Source organism: Tauraco erythrolophus, chromosome 7 (genome assembly GCF_009769465.1).
Source record: "Tauraco erythrolophus isolate bTauEry1 chromosome 7, bTauEry1.pri, whole genome shotgun sequence".
NCBI lineage: Eukaryota > Metazoa > Chordata > Aves > Musophagiformes > Musophagidae > Tauraco > Tauraco erythrolophus.
The window spans coordinates 51,451,609-51,469,053 of record NC_141471.1 but is presented as its reverse complement, the minus strand read 5'-3'; the positions used below and the strand labels follow the sequence as shown (position 1 = coordinate 51,469,053).

The 17,445-nt window shown below is 37.9% G+C and overlaps 1 protein-coding gene across 29 annotated transcripts in view; it reads left to right on the top strand.

Moving 5' to 3' along the window:
* CLASP2 (cytoplasmic linker associated protein 2) overlaps window positions 1–17,445 on the top strand; it is a 152,895-nt gene that overhangs the window by 21,774 nt on the left and 113,676 nt on the right. For all 29 annotated transcript variants that reach the window (XM_086615121.1, XM_086615112.1, XM_086615123.1 and 26 more), the window contains exons 3-7: window positions 3,454–3,557; window positions 6,773–6,864; window positions 7,191–7,266; window positions 8,768–8,865; window positions 16,285–16,355. In XM_086615121.1, the coding sequence (XP_086471247.1) occupies window positions 3,454–3,557; window positions 6,773–6,864; window positions 7,191–7,266; window positions 8,768–8,865; window positions 16,285–16,355 (441 nt within the window). The remainder of the gene's footprint in view (window positions 1–3,453; window positions 3,558–6,772; window positions 6,865–7,190; window positions 7,267–8,767; window positions 8,866–16,284; window positions 16,356–17,445) is intronic.

The window sequence follows — 17,445 nt, the reverse complement described above, 5'->3', positions numbered from 1 at the left end:
TGTGGCATTTGCTGCAGGGAGTCATACATTTAAGCTGCTCAGTGTTTTTGAAAATACATCGAGTGCTGTTCTAGGCACCGACTTCTGTGATTTACTTGTTTATCATCTTCAGGCCCGGTATAGGAAATAAATGCTTACATCTCTCAAGACTGTACTCTTGACTCTACAGGCTGTTTTTTGCCTTAACTCCTGCATCTTCTGTCCACCTGCTGGTGATAAAGTCATTATGTGAGTTTGTATACATGCAAGTTTAGGTTTACTGAGCCAAGAAAGAATACAAACAATGGAGAAGAAACTTTGGGATAGTAAGCTCTTTTAGGGATATAATAGAAAGATAACTGTTACGCAGTTAGAAAGGAAAAAGGCATAAATAGTAGTGCAGATGTAAGTAGCAGGTCAGTTTGAAGTAGATCTGGTAGAATCAATGTGTGCTATAGAATACTTTTACTCACACTTCTAAGTTTTCTTCAGTTATCAAAACCTGTAAAATCATGTATAGCAATGTAGAAATCATAACAGGAATAACTCACGAGTGGCTGGTTACAATAATAGGAAGCTTTGACAATGCTAAAGTGTGGTGAAAAGGCAAATCAAATGGGATATAGTGGTGCTTGGCTCTGCAAAAAGGTAACCAGCAACTGCAAAGGGAATCAGTGTCTCCTAAATTTAGTGTAATGTTTCTCTGCATATCAGCAGCAATAAATAAAAGGAAGCAAGTTGTCATATGTTATTAGGTTTTCCAAAACACCTTTGAAATAATTAGGCAACAGAAGTAGTAAGATGGATAAGGTTAATATAAAACAGTAGGAATACGTGAATCTGTACCGAATGTGACAAATTATATACTTCAGTGGATAACTTGTTAGGAGGCTACCACTTTGATTACTGCTTTTATGCATGGTTCTGTTTCTCCTTCCTCACTTGTCTTTTAAATCCAGTGTCTATTTGAGATTTAGTTTGCAGACTGCTTCCGGAAATGACTCGATGCATATATTTGCACTGCAGCATAAAGGATGATAATTTGATAATGCTGATGAGAAAGCATATAAAACTTAAAGGAAAAGTATCAGCCAAAATGATTGTTCAGTTGTATTTGGAATGAAGTTGGGCGGGGGAGGAAGCATTGTTCTTAGTGATGTATTTTCTGGTCATCCATTCTTGGGAATGTAGCAGTGCTCAAATCTTCTAAAGCAGAGACTTGATTTTTGTTAAAGGATGCCCTTGTATTGTAAGTGTGACTTCGGCTGTTGCGGGTAGGGATAGAAACCTGCCTAAAGATGGCAAAGGTAAAATATTTTGATAAAATCTTAGTGTACAAACACTCAGCTTTCTAAGGACTGTTCCTGTTGGCTTAGTTCCAACATAGCTCTTAGCTCCTGCTTTTGTTTGACAGTGTATATCATCTTGAATGTCTGAGGATGTCCTTAGTTCACCTTGTAAACAGACAAATGCTGGTCCAAGGGGTGATATGGGCTGTGAGGGGGAAACAATGGTTGGGGCAGTGAGCAGGCAAAGTTGCTGTTTGCTAGTGACAGGACTGGCTTATCCTGATGCAGAGCAAAAGCCTATGTTCTACTGTCATCTCTGCTGTTCAGCTGTAATTGCTGTCTTGGGTTTAGGTGAGGTTTCTTATGAGAACTCAGTTTCTTGTGGTCTGTGATTTTGTCTGGGTAGGACTAGGGAGAGGCCAGGAGGCTTGGAGTAGGGAAGAGAGAAGGGTGATCAGCAAAACAGGATACTGGGATAGACCTTAACGTCTCAAATGTTGTCAGAACTTTTAGGTAGGGAGATGCGTATCCCACTCTTTCATAGACAGGACAACTAACACAATTCAGCTATTTTTGACTATAGCTCTCCCTAGACATGTCTAACATGTGGAGAATAAGTGATGAAGACGTTAGGAATTCAAACTGAATATGTGTGGTGGAGATACTCTTCTGGTTGAGCATTCTCAAACTTCAGCGATAGCCAACCAACTTTAAATAATTTCCTACTGAAGCTTATTCTGATGGAAAAGATGAACTACCAAACTGAAAATGAGCTAGTGGTTGCCAGCATTCAACAGCTTAATTTCATTTGTCTTATGCAAACAGAATATATCATGCCTTATATGGGGTCTTCCAGAAACTTGGGATTTAGGGGGGGAAAAAGTCAAGCCTGCAGACATTTGGGCCCTTTAACAGCTCCCACAGCAGGCTGTCTCTGTCTGAGCTCCACGAGTGACAAAGGCTGGTGTGTTCATAGCTACGCCTGCTGCAATCTGCAGGTTGTGTCATAGCTTAGTTTAACTCGATGACCTCACCTCGGTTCAGCAGCTTCTAGTAGCTGTTCTCTGTGCTTGCCTTAGTGATTTGAGCAGAGCCCTGGTATCTGCAGCTCCGTCAACTGACTCAGGGTGCTAATTAGTCACAAAGGAGCCGTGTTCCCGCAGGACTGGCGGTCGCTGTGTTTCCCTCAGCTGGAACAGCTTCTCGGTAGCCGTGTTTGCTTCCCTCTCTGTAAAGCAAGAGTTGTCTTCAGCTGCCCAACAGTCAGGTTATTGTAGCAGACCTTGCCAGTAACATGTGGTACAGGTAAAAGGTCAGTTTACAAGTGCTGAAAATAGTAACGGAACAATACAGTTAGGAAGAAAAATGTAATCAGTAAGTGTAAGAGTGATTGGAAATTTAAGGGAGAGGTCAACTTGTGTACTCGATATTTACTTCTTGAGTTCTGGATGTTTCTTCTGTGTTCACAAAAGGGAAAAAACTCCCACGAAGCAAAACAACAAAACCTACCCCAACGAAACAACAGAAAAAACCCACAAACCAAATCAAACAAACCCAAGCCCTTCTCTTCAAACTGTAAAATTACGATAGCTGTGATAATTTATTCAGAGGAGAAAGGGAAAAGAAGATAGATCAAAAATGCAAAAACTTGATAATGGTAGCTAAAGAGGTCAGTGGAATATCCAGATTCAGTAGAATTAAATATTCAGATTAGGACAATTACAAAGTGTTCAGATACAGCAGGAGGGAAAATTGACATTTCAGCAGTGTATTTGTCCAGTAATAATCATGGTACAGAAATGGCTTCTCGAGAGGACTGAGGAGACCTCCTGAGTTACTGATTCTGTTCCCTTTCTTCTGCTGGCAACGCTATTGTTCAATTACTACTTTAAAATCAGTAAGTACTGTTAAAATGCTTTCAGATCACCTTTTCAAAAAATAGGGTGATAGTTATTTCTTTTGTGAGTAGAACAGGAAAATTAATTTTGCAGCATTCAGCAGCTGAGAGAGATCAGACAGCATACTCAGAAATAGATTTGAGACTTTAAAAGATTTTGACCAACTTCAAATCAACTTTTTTTTTGAATGAGATGTATCTTAAATCTGTTTTAGGAAATATCCTTAAGCATTAGAAAATCTTCTTTGAGTGCTTAATCTTTTTTCTTTTTTTTCCTCTCTCCTGTAGTTCTCCTGCCTTTGATAGATCGTATGGGAGATGCCAAAGACCAAGTTCGAGAGCAAGCACAGAATCTCATATTGAAATTGATGGACGAAGCAGCACCGCCCATGGTATGATTACTTAATGCAGATTCAGATGTAGGCCTTCAGTGAGCTTATGACTTATGCATGAACTTGACTTTGAATATGTCACAATGTTACGGTGGCTGTTAATGGTGTAAATGTTAAAGATATTCTTAATGGATTGACACTGATGCATTGTTCAGCTGAAGATAAAAATCTGGCGCAGTGCAATTCTGCAGTTTTCGCATATCATAGCTAAATTCTGAGTAGATGTTTTCATGTCATGTGGCAGGACTTCGTTAATTAAAGCATGTTTGAAGGTGGGGACAAACTGCCCTCTGACTTGTCTTAGGTCGAAGCTTCAGTTAAGCAAACCTTTTTACAGTTCTTGGCACTCTGTGTCTTCAAAGTGCTAAATCTTATATTTCTAGTCTGTGAGTCTGAAAATGTAGGATTGTTTGACAGGATTATATTGTTGGAGCTATGATGTTATTTGGAACTTTTGGGACCTTGGTTGTCAGTAGGAACTTCTTATTTGAGTTTTTAATTTCTGAAGAAAATCTATTTGAGTTTTAAGTGCAGAAGTTAATAGGGAGTGTCTTATTTTTTGTGAACAAAAATGAGCTTCTTTTGCATGCTAATTCCTGGCTTTGTTTATTCATAGATACAGGTTTGAATGTTTGTGTGCAGGTAATAAGATTTTGCGGACTTGATCTGCAGTGAGAAAATTATTCTCAATAACTTTGCCTGATGGGAAAAACAGATAGCATGTTAGGCAACTATAGAAACATATTTATGTCTCGTGCAACATGAGGCATTCTCTCATGATATGGTCACAGATCTGACTGGGATTTAGGCATCAAAGTCATCCACAAAGACATGCCTTTACCTTTTCATGAGATCTCGTTTTGATCCTGTTCATTTACAAAGAGACTTTGTGGCATTTTTTTCATGCCTAAGTCATGAGTGACGTGTTCCTGTGCCCAAGAGGCTCCAAGTATCCAGCATGCAGACCTGAAAGTACACCTACCTCTACAGTAATAATGTTTGGGTAAGTGCAGAGCAGAGCATCTGGGAGACACCTTCATTTGAACAATTGCAGATAAAGAATGTGGTGATGGTTCGTTCCTGCTAGGCCCTCATCATAGCAGAGTTTTAGATTACTGGTCCATCTTTCAGTTTCTGAAGAGTTGTTAGGTTGTGCACTGAGGTGAGGGAAGGAAGCTTCTGTCCCCTTTCAGTTGTCGGAAAGAATACAAGGTTCACGGGGTCCAAGAAACAGCGTGTGTGAGAGAAGGTACAGCTCGTCTGGTAACTCCCTAAGGCAGGAGGAACCTGGCTGCAGTTGTCTGCTTTCAGGACAGCTTATGTATCATTGAAAATTTGGATGAAAACCATCAATCATCCTCACAGCAGGGACCAAAACAGAGAAGTCTTTCCTGTGCCTGCCGTGCTGAAATGCCGAGTTTTAGGCTCCCTTTGCCGGAGAGAAACATCCCTTTGGAAGAGCTGGGTGGAATATTTTTTTGGGGATAAGTCCTGTAAGTTCTTTTCCAATCAACTCATCTCGTCTGTTCTAGTATGTTGTTGAATGATATTTAATTTGTGGTGTTGTCAGTTCTTTTCTTGTTTTCAATGTATTTGGGTTTTTTGTTTGTTTTGTTGCTTTTTTTTTAATGAGGGAGAACTAGATGTAGCTGGTTATGGGCAGGAAAGCATAAAAATAAGAATACAGGTGATACAAATACATGAATGGGACAAAGGGAGGTTGACACCAGCGGTTGCTAGCAAGTTGTGAGAGTTGACGTTTCTAAGCAAATGTTTGAATTTCTCTTTTTAGAAGAATTCAGCTCTACTTTAAGAGTTAATTTAGTGAAAGGCTAAACTTCTTTTCAGTCTGCTTTGTTTGTTTCAGTACTGTACAGCTGACCTTTCTACCTGTATTTTTGTATACCTAGCAAGATTTCCTTTTTTCCATGTTTATCTGGGACAGTGGGTTAATCGAAAGGATGTTTTCTTCCATAAAATCCTGTTCTTTGTTGCTAAGCTGTGCAGTTTTGGCAAGCCATATCCTGCTTGTCTAAGGTTTGTTTTCTCTAAATGTAATGAAGTATAAAACAAACAAGAAACCACAGATGGGACAAAACCATCAAGCAAGGCTCTTACTGGAAAATTTCATGTCCGCTGTGAAGCACGCTACCTCATTAATAAAGAGGATGCAGCATTCCCTGCTCTTACGCCGTCTGTTTGGGTTGATCAGTAGCTGTTTGTGAGGGCTTTTTTCTGGAAAGCCGACTACGGTTGCAATAATTTGTATCTAATACATTTTAGCAGGTTGGTATGGAATCGTGATAGGTCGCCATGGCCCCGGTTCGGGGGTAGGGAGGAAGGAGGGTGATGCCCGGGCAGCGAAATGGGCGATCGCCCGTGCGCGGCCATCACCAGGCAACGCTCCCCGCGGGGGCGAGCGGGCCGAGGCCGGCGTGGCACCAGCGGTGCGAGTCCCTGTGCCTGCTCCCACCGCACTGCCGCCGATCCCTGGGCTTGTCAGCTTCACGTACACGCTTTTTGCGCTGTAACGTACAGCTAGAGTACGAGGAGGAGATGGACAGGTAAAAGGGTTAACTGGGGAGGGAAAGGCGATGGAAATGGAGCGCGCAGGAAGGTAAAGGAGGGTTTGGTGAGTCGGAGAGGGAGAGTCGTGCTGCGGGAAGCGACACCAGCACAAAAGGAGGAACGAAAGCAGAAAAAAAGGGAAGCAAAGGAATTAGAGTGAATGGTTGAGACATAACAGAAAAATTAAGAAATAAATTTAAAGCAGAAGTAGGGGAGAAGTGGTCAGCAGGGGTGTGGATCAGGACGAGGTAAAATGGATGAGAGGAAATTTTGGCAGGAAAACAGAACATGAAGCGAAAGGAATACAGCAACTTCTGCTTGCATCAGTAGTTTGTAATGTTGATGTTTGGTTTGTGTGAGTAACAATTCTGTATGTTTTTAAGAGCTGTTTCTAAAACAATAAAAATACTCCATGAGATTTCTGAAGGATTTTTTTTAGAAATTGTTTTTGCCATAGGAATAAACTGTGTTGGTTCCATACTGTGTATTTTATAACTTAATTTTATCCAAGAAGTGCCTTTACTTTTCCAGTATACCTGTCTTTTGTTATTTCTTTGCAACTGTTATGAATGTAATTGTAAAATATGGATAGAATTACATTGTATTGTGCTCCTGGTAATCAAAGACAATTATTTCTGTTTTTGTAGTACATTTGGGAACGCCTTGCTGTTGGTTTTAAACACAAGAATTACCGATCTCGAGAAGGAGTGTGTTTGTGTCTTATTGCTACCTTAAACATGTAAGCTTTTTGTTTCTATGGAGATGTAAGAGTTCTATCCTTCTTCTGAATGTCATTTTTCTCTGCAACTAATACTTTAAGAAGTCTGATGAAATTAAATCAACAAATGGGAAAAACTGAAACAACTTAAGTTGTGAGCTTTCTGAAAGAAAGACTAAAAGTATAGTATTTTTGTCTTATTTAAAAGCAGACAAAGGACTACTAAGAGAGATGAAGGTTGATTTATGTAAATTTATTTTATCAAGGCTAAGCTAAAAGTTCACTTGTGCATAAAGTATTTTCAAGTTTTCTGTAAAAAAAATAAATTTAACTTTTTTTTTTTAAAGTTATGGTGCACAACCATTAATCCTCAGCAAGTTGGTACCACATCTGTGTACAGCATTTGGTGACTCGAATAGTCAGGTAAGGATTTCGCTACTTACTGGTGCTTCAGTGACTATACTTTGACAGAGGAATGAAAACAAAATAAATGTTGACGTTTAAGAAAAGCCGATAGGCTTGCTTGTATACAACAGTTCATTGTTTTCTACCATGAGAAAAAATAAACCCATATTCTTCTGAATCAAGCTATCCATTGGAAGATAAAAGTAGAATTGAAAAGGCAGCAGTGTTGAGATATACTGGTTCCTTCAGTTTTGTCTTAAGAGGTTGAAACTAGTCATTACTTAAAATAGTTGTTTCTTCTAGAGCATGTTGAAAGAAAATAAAAAAATACACTGACAGGAGGAATTACCTCCAGAAGGAGCCCCTACATGAGACCTGTAATAGTCTGCCAAATTTGCTAAAGTTAAAGTTAACGTTGTCATGTGCAGGACAGGTAATAATTTCCTAAATGGTACCCAAATGGTATTTGAACACATGCAAGGAGTGAGAATCAGTTAATTAAGCAAAAAAAATCTGCAGTGAAAATCAACATGTAGTTCATAACGATGACATGTGAACTTCAGAAGACCTTCCAGTGGAAATGGATAAGATCTCTTGTTTTATCTAAAGTTGTGACTGAGAGAAAAGGCTAATAATACAGTAAGGAAGAAGGTAGCATTGGTAGGAGATGGGCAGATAAACAGGATAGGTCTTCATGATGATTTTCTGGGGGCAGCAAAGTCCTTGTCTCCTCTGTATAGCGTAGCATGGTTCGATTCTAGAGAAAATCCACGAAGAATTTCTTTGTTTATTGATAATTAGTAAAGATGTAGTTCGTATCTTGATAGAGCAATTGTGGGTTTAATTTGAAGTGTTACAAAGAACAATACTAAAGTCATTCCAGTAATTCTTTATAGATAATAATGGCATTTACTAACATGCATTTTTGGCAGTTTTTATTGTCATGACTATGGTTTACATTTTTTAAAGAGCCACTCCATGTCTTTGCTTTAACTGTTCTTTCCCCTTCCCTTATCTAGTCTTACTCCCTTTTCTGTGCTAATGCGATGCCATGAAGGAAGTTAAGAAAACGCTGATCGCTTTGTCCCAGTCTTGTGGGCAGTCAGGTCCTTGGTTTTCCAGAAGGGCCTTGTTGCATGTAGAAACAGATGAAAGCAAGACGAAGTGTCAAGTCTGAGTGCAGGGTCTAACTTTTGGAAGCATTGCCTACTGTGATAGAGTCCTAAATAAAGCACAGTATCGCCACAAATAATACTCTTACGTCCATCTCAGAAATTCCCTCTAGAGCTATTACTTCTAGGATTTTTCATTTACCATCTGGAGATGTTTTAACTTGGAACAAATACCATCTTGAAATAACAGTTGTATTTCCTTTCTCTTCCATCCTCGCTGTTTCAACTGTTTTGTGAAATTAGTTGGCATGCAGGTTGATGGAAACTGGAAGATTAGTGGGTTGTCTGCAAATGTTGTTTTGGTTTCTGTAACCCTGAAATGAACAATTTAAACTCTGCGTTCACAGGTGAGAGATGCTGCCATACTAGCCATTGTAGAGGTTTATAGACATGTGGGTGACAAAGTACGAATAGATCTTTCGAAGAGAGGAATTCCTCCTGGAAGGTGAGTTAACTGCTTTGATTTTGTAATCCTCAGCCATTCTGTGTTACTATTCTTCATCAGAACTTTAAACTCACTAAAAACTTTGTTTTAAAGTTATTACAATTTTTATTTTGTCTTCTAGTAAGTTTTACTTCCATCACGATGTTATTAGCTTTCCTGATTTCTTTTGCTGTTGTCTTTTTTTGCTTGGAAGAGGCGTACAGGTGTATGATGAAAGGCAGCCTTGCATTCACCATTTAAAACCCCCTAACTTGAAGAGAAGCTGAGAACTGGACAGTAGTAGAAAAATGTTTCATAATTAAACGTATACTGAGTGCAGTGTGGACATAATTAGAAAATACTTGAATATATACATCTTGTTCCTTATTCTACAGTTGCTGTTTAGCCTCAGTGTAGAAGAATCTCAACTGGAGCACTTAGTACTTTTCATGTATTGTCCATGTGTGAGAGAGAACAAATGGGTATATACATGTGTGAGTGTGCAATGAAAGTATGGCAAATCAAGAAGCTACTATTTTCTTGAAGATAGTTATAGGAGAAAAATTGTCCTCCCTTGCTACTTGCTAGTTACATGAGACCAATCCTTTCTACCCTAGATGTTTGCTTATGAGCTACAGTTAGATGAGACAGAAAGAGGTGCTTTTCAAAACAACTACTTCCCAATTCTGAAGTTGCAATTCTGGGGTTCAATGAGAAAAGAGTGTTCACTGGTCTAACTGTTACATGTACCATCACAGGGCACTGGATGTTTTTTGCAAAAGGTGTGAGGAAATTTTGAAAATGAGCACCTCATTGGTCCTTTCTCTTTCTGAAAAGCAATTCTGGTTTTTAAAGGCTGGTCTGTGTTGTGTATAGATTAGTTTATATGAAATAAAAGTGGCTGTTCTTTTGTTGCTACCTTGGTAAGGATTTGTTTAATTAAGAACGTTAGAGCTTAAAACTGTACTTAGTGGAAAAGACTGTTTATACAATAAAATCGTTCAAATTCCTTATTAAACAATTTACACTTTTAAAAATGTATTAAGCCCTTATCAGTTAACGTACCACTTCACTCTGAGTCTTCATCTTGCTTCTTGAATTTGACTAAGTCGAATGTATCTCCTACATGGTGTCAGAGAGAATATCAGAATGGATGCTGTGCCTTATCAGACCCTTTTAAAAAAACTATTAGCCCTAGTTTTTAATAATGTAGAGTATCTGAATACCATAGAAGAATGGTGTTGAATTTGTTTCCTATTGCAGGCAGTGTTCAGCCTGTTTGGACAAAAGCTTACCCTGCCTATGGGAATGGGAGGTTGTACACATTCTCTTCTGTTTAATGGCTGTCACAATTTTAGACTATGAAGAGATTGTATGGTTACCGCAGAATTTTAAGACTTATTGTTACTACAATTCCAAAAATCAAGTTTTGTAGCAGATAATTGGAAGATACTAGAGAAGATCCTTCTTGCATTAATATAGTCTTGGACATCTTTTTGGATAGAGAATAAGAGCAAAAGAGTGCAGGTAACAACAGCCTTTGTACTATGAATGTTGGGTCTGACCATAAGTTTAGGTTCAGCACTCATCCTGTTCACATTTCCATGCAATACAAAGTGAGTAAATCTTGGGATCTAAATAGGATTAAACACTGTAGGAGCTTTGTATCTTCAGGGCAATCAACATCTTCTAATTTAGTTGCAGTAGGTGCCAAACTGTTATTTCTACTGTCTGAATCAGTTGAATACAAAATTGCCCCTGATCTGAGAGCAAGCAGAGTTGTACCATTTGCATGTACATAAAGAAGCAAGGCTCTACTTGGTGCATGTTAAATGAGTTGTTGCTACTGAATCTCAACAGTTTTGCACCTGACAGTCAAAGCTGAGTCATGAGCTAAGTCTCAGTGCCGTGTCCTCTGCAGTAGTTTTCAGGTTGTGATGAAGGGGTAGGTTATGATTTACTTAAGCATGAGGCTACTACTCTCTGTTCCATCCATCGCTACAGAAAGCAGAATTCCCATAGTCTCTTCTTACTCTTTCACACAAGTAAAAAGGCATTTGACAAAGCTCAGGAAAGACAGATTAGCTCTGTGGTAGCTCAGACTTCTGTTCCTTCAGAGGCAGATCTCATTTAAGATTCTTCTTCCCCAGTGCCTGTCAGAAGTTTTCCATTCACTTAGATGCATTAAAATTTTCATGTGGTTATGCAGGAGCTATGACCTGTAGAAAAAACCCTTTGATGTAGAGTATCATCATTGTTTGAGGGAATTGGTGTTCATGTTTGTGTGTCTGGGTAGGTTTTAAGGGTTTTAAGTATTACGGATAATCTGTAGTTCAGACACAGCTGCCTTCAGTTGCTGAGTTCAGCCTTAAAGAACTGCACTGCAGCTCCTTCACTGTATGACAGTGCATTAAAAATTGTGTGTAAACAGATATTAGCAGAAAATGCCATTACTTCAGTATTTGGTGCACACGTGATTTAATAGAATGTAGGCTTGTTTAGTTTACATAACAAATTACACATTAGAGATGTGTGTGTTGCTGCTTGAATGCACTCTGCCCTAAAGCACTGAAAATAAGAGCTCATGTCTGCTGAAAGGAAGGCAGGGAAGTTAATCAAGCATTGTTTTGAGAAGTTGTTCAACTTCCTTAAATATGCAAATAGTATATGCATGTTGTGTCTATATAAAGCCAAACATAGTTAGTAATTTAATAATAGTAGGCTTAAAAGGTTTTTTCATCTGCACCTGATAAGCTTGCCTTTGTGAAAAATACTGGATTTTCTAGAGGAGGTTATTTGACCTATTGGAGTCTAGGTAGTCAATAAAAGAAGATGGGATCTTACTTTTCAAGTTTTTCTTCAGTATATTTTTATTCTTTACAAACATTAATTTCTGAGTTTCTTTATAAATATAATCAGTGAAGTCCTCTTTCTATTTGTTGTTTTCCAGCTTACAGATCTCAGAAAAATATTGTGCTTTTTGCTTGAAGCACATTGAGTTTTCAGAAAAATCAGTATCAAGTCAGTGGTTAGAAATTTGGATGTTGTTTTGCCTTTTGTTAAAGTTGCTGCCAAAGAGGTTTGACAGTCTTAGGTATCGGGCCTGTAAATATTAGTGTTAATACATTTGTGAGTACTGAAAGTGGATGTTATGTTTGTTGTTCTGTGAGCCAAGAGTAGTGAACAGGTTTTGTTCTATATGGACCAAATTTAATGTGTTACAGTATGGAATGTATGTGGCTGATCTTCCTGGAATGGAGATAGTACATGTGGCTCTGGACAGCAATTGCTTAGTCTGGGTGTTAAAAGCTTTTTCAGATCTTTCAGGAAGTCATCTGACAACTTTTCCCACCATTACTTGAGAAACATAAATGTTTAAACCAAGTTGTTTGTTTAGTTCTTATGTCTAGGGCCACAACTTCATATCCTGAAATGTTAAAGCATTTTGCAGTAAGCATTTCTGAATACCACATTTTATGTGGTATGTACGTTCTACTTATCTGTCTGGTTCATATTGTAGATGAGGTCCATCTGTGTGTCCAGATGTAGACACATGTCTGTGCAAGATTTTTTTTATTTTTTTGGAAGAGGGAAGTAAGGGGAAATAAGTGCAAGGTTTCATATGGGCCGTTTCCTGCTTTAGACTCACTTTAGACATGAAGAACAGACTAGTTACCAACCTTTCTTCTCTTTATCCTCTTGCTGTTGACAGGAGAGTGGTGCTTTTTTGCCTCTTCATCACAAGGTCCAAACTTTTAGGTATCCCCCTCTGCCTGTCATGCAAACAGTTGAACTCTATCAAGCATGGTTATCAATAACAGCTTTTCAGTCTAGAGGTGTAGTGCACTTTCTTTGCTATCATCTGCGTTTCCATGTGTGTGCATGTCAGATGAAGCTGTGTCTTAAAAGGGTACATATTCTCCTCATTGAACGTAATCACCATAATATGTTAATCCTTTGATAGAGACCTGTCACCTGCCATAGGAGAGGGTTTACCAGGTTGCCAGGAGCCCCCTTTTGAAGTACTACAACCTCATACACTTATTCATTAGTTCATTGAGACAGCAACAGTCATCTAGCCCATGCAGAAGGGGCCTGCTGTCCTGAACATGTGTTTTTCCTCAACGGGGATTTTCCTTCTGTATGTGAAACTGTAGAAGACTTGCCTTTTTGGAGAAAGAAGATATTATTTCTGTTCACTGGTGACACAGTGTTGCTATTGACTGATGACTTCACTGAATGATTATGCATGTCATAGCCAGACTGGGACTTGCAGATATGAGATAAAGGAATAATAATGCTGTTCTTCTCAAAGAACGTTCCTCGTTGCTGATGATGGTGAAACTAGTCTTCACTCAGCCCTGTAAACTTTCTTGGATTCCTCTTGGCTGAGCTCACTTTTGCTGGGAGCTGAACTCCTATAAACATTCTTAAATTGATGTGGTTGCAATAATTTTAGAGACCTTAGCCCATACTGCCTCGCTGCCTGTGGCTGTGTGAAGAAATATGAGAAGATGGTAGAATGAAGAGCTGGGTGTGAGGAGAGGGAGGAAGAAACCTGTAGTGACAGTGTTTACAAAGCAGTAGTTACAGTTCCTGTAAGCTGTACTAAAGAGAGGGTTGAATCTACAGTAGTGCTTGACCATTTTGTCAGCTGTGTTTTACTGGATTTTTTTTTTTCTGTAATTATGACAAAATACTGTAGAGTGTGCCTCTGGTCGTAAAGACGTCTTTGGAAAGCTTTAGGTGTGGCAGTACTGTGGTGTTCTTCAGCTTGCACCACTGACTACATAGCATCCAGTGCTGACAAACACATTTTTTAATCTTCACAGTTAGTAATTTATCTGGCATTTTGCTTACAGTGAGAGGCAACGTGTGTATTATTATAATGTATTTATAAGGAAGCATTTTGTGTTGCTCTTCTGTTTAAAACTCTTAGGAAAGCATTTTTGAAAACTAAGCTCAAAAGAGCAGGAAATACTTTTTTTCTTTTGAATTCTCTAAATGTGTGTGCCAAATGCATAACATCAATCTAACAGCATATAGAAATTGAAGTGAAATTTTAAAGGAAATCTGTTAATCTCCATAGTCTTCATGTTCACTTTCTCTCAGAATAACAGTTTCGGCCTTTCAGATGTAGCGTGAGGTCCTCATTGACTAGGTGAACTGTTAATGCAGTGTTTAGTATGGAGTCCAGCAGTGTTGAGGAGAACTGGCAATCACTGGTAAAGAGTAGAAGTACTTCTGATGGCTTATATGAAGCAAATGGATTAACTTTCTTTGATGAAAGTAAGATGGCATAGCACATTGCCATGTGCACTGATTCTTCTGTGAACTTTTCACTTGGTATGTTTGTGCACATTGTATGTTAATGGGATTCCATGTGTCATTAGTAAATGCTAGTATCAGAAGGAGCATTTCATATAACTACTGTAGTTTACTTTTTCAAGTCTAAGTGCAAAAAAATCCATTTTGATATGAATTGCCTTTGGTTTACAAATTGACCTTTTCATTAAAAGACTGGGATTTAATATTTAAGCAGTATGGTCTGAAATTTGTGAATTGCTGCCATTTCAGACATTTTGCTGCGGCTGCAATGGTTGTAAATGCAATGGTGGCACAAAAGGGAGAAGATAACAGGTTCCAGAGAGAAGACAGACCAGTATGTTAGGGGAAGATTATGGAAACTGCTACTGAGCTACATATAGTTTTGAGATAAGTTGAGATGGTAGAATAACCGCTGGTTTGTGTTACAGGTTATTGCCTTACACAATCAAGGGATGTTTTAGGTTTGGTTTTTTTTTTTTTTTTTTGCCTTTTAAATGCTTGCAGGAGGGTAGGTCTTTTTGTGGAAGACTCAGCTAAATCCAGGTAGTCCTTGTTGTGGGCCTGTTAAGTACAGGACAAATTTGCTCTGTAGCAGATTGCTTTGAAGTATTTGTAAAGTAAAAATAATGCACTGTGAGAGTCCTAGAATGTTGCAAAGTGTGGGGAAAGACTCAGGCTTTTTATACTATTGTCTGGCTGTGTTTCATGATTTTACCACATTCTTCATTATTAGATAAATGAGGTACCAGTGAATGAAAGGAGTATGCAGTGTGGCAGAGAAGGTAGGGTGTGCACAGTGAGTGCACAGCGTCTCTACATGGATCGTTGAGTAAAAGTGGTATGTCCATAAGGAAATGTTGAAATTAAATCTTTGTGTGTCTTTGACTTTCCTCCTTTTTGTTTTGTGAGAATTTTCTTACCCAAGCACTGTTCTTATCTGTTTTTCTTGGTTTGTCTTAAAATAGTTTAGATTGTGAGTTGTAAATGCTCCACGTTTGCTCTTTTAGCAGATTTTGAATTGGACCGTATAGTCTCTAGTACTGGCGGTGTAGCTGAACTGAACCTGTTCACAGAGTTGCAGACTATCATGTGATTTGTAGTTCGTAATGCTGCGTGTTTAAGGTCAGGATTCAGTCCTGCTGATATTGTAGCTAAAAATTCACATCCATGTTAGATATTATCGTGGTGGGAGTAGTATAAATGCAGAAAAGTCTTTGGAGAAATGTAAGAAAATGTTCTCAATTGTTTGCAGCTGAACAGTGTATTATGTCGCTACAAATCCATTGGTAGTTTGTGGGTCACATTTTTTCTTTGAGATACTTCCACTGCTTTTATTGAGTTTTCTGCAGAAGTGAGGAGAAATGGCTGTTTAAGTGTTTGGCCAACTTTCTTGCTTGAATAGCATTTTCTGCCTTGTGTGACTTGATTGCAAAGCTAGAGTTCTTTGGCTGATGTGTGTTGGTGTTGGGTTTTTTTTTGCTATTTACATGTAGCTAAGCACTAGCAGTGTGTTTTCTATGGTGACAGTTCAAATCAGTGGTGTGCATGGTGAACATAACTAAAGCATTTAGTATACTTTAAGTTTAGAAAAAAGTATTTCTTTTTTTTTAGCTGTGGAAGTGCTAACTAGTACAACAATATTTTCATAACAAAGCTGAAGAAATTTTGGCGAACAAAAATTTGGAGGAAAATTAGTAGCTGTCTCAGAACAAATTAAATAGTAATCCCTATTTTTTTCCCCGCATGAACATTCCATAGTTCAAATTGTTGCCTTTTAGTGTTGTGTATAAATAGGGTAATATCACAGTCATCTGAACCCAATATATACTATTACTGAACCTGAACTTTAGAATAATTTTAGTTATTTTTAATCATGCTAATACTGATGATCAGTTTTGTTCTTCGCTAAGTTGACTTAGTTTTATACGTATTTGTGTGAAGATGCTTAACTAATTTAAGCGGAGTCCTTTGGGAGTTATTTCTAGATACTCTTAATCCCTTGTATATTCTGTATTACTGCTTTTATATAATAATAAACTGATTTCTGTTTTTACCAGTAACCTGGGGGATTTCAGTCAGATGTAAAAATATTTTTGTTGTTGCACTTTACAGGTTGCAAACAATCTTTGCAAAATTTGATGAAGTAAGAAACTCTGGAAATATGATTTTAAGTAACATTAGTGGTGAGTATGAAAGATCATGTATTTATAAGCAGTTTTAGATTAATACAAGATAAATATTTAAATACTAGTATAAATAATGTGAGATGGATGACTAGAAACGTGTAAGTACTAAGAAAGTGAGACACAATGAAACAAATTTATACTGTGATACTGAAAGTATTTTCTGGACTGCAGTGAGAATACAGTTGGAAAAGGTGTTGAAACTGCATGGAAGCAAGCAGTGAATCTTTAACAAGTTACATGTGTGCTCAGTAGAGGATACAAGAATCCTGCAAAGTATTCATGCATGGGGGGAAAAACAATCAGATCAACCTTTATCCTATTTTACTGTATGTTTCTAAAAGAAAATAGTAATTTAGTGATGACTATTTGATTTCTTCTCACTTAAAATGATAATTATTATAATAATTGGAATTTTAAATTGTAGAAATAGGTGACTGCAGCATTCAAAGACACTTAAATGTTAAAGTTAAGACTTTACTGTACTGAGTTTGAGCCCTTTTTTTTGTGTGTATTTCATGGAAAGAAAACCTGTTGTGCAGAGAATCCTTGTTGCTTCCTACTGCATTCGCAATAGAGTATTTTATACTATAAAAGAGTAAATAATTCTGTCTTAAAACTATGATTTAAGAAAACTGTTACATAACAGCACAAGGGAGGTGTTGTGGCAGTGGCTTTAATATATTGTTTCTGAAAGCTTTGTTGTCTGTCTTCTGCATGGAATCATTAGATCCCCTTTTATAGGGGAAGGTTCTCTGATGTTCCTTTTCCTTTCAGAGCAACTATGCTGACTGAAAAGGAGGCTCTGCTAGATCTAAAAAATGTAACTGTGCAGGAGTAGAAATATTTTGAGGAATGCATATGATGTGTTAATGTACTCAAATATACCTTTTCATTTCAAATATTCTCACCCTTTTCTTGGAGTGAAAACAGAAGAGACTAAGTTAAAGTAATGTGTTTTTACAACCTTTTCTTTGAGGTAGTAAGAGTTTCTATGCTGAATTCTGCTTTGAAATAAAACATTGCTATTCTTGAACACTTCAAGAATACAAAAATAGATTTGTAAGGATTAATAATTTGGGGGAAAAAT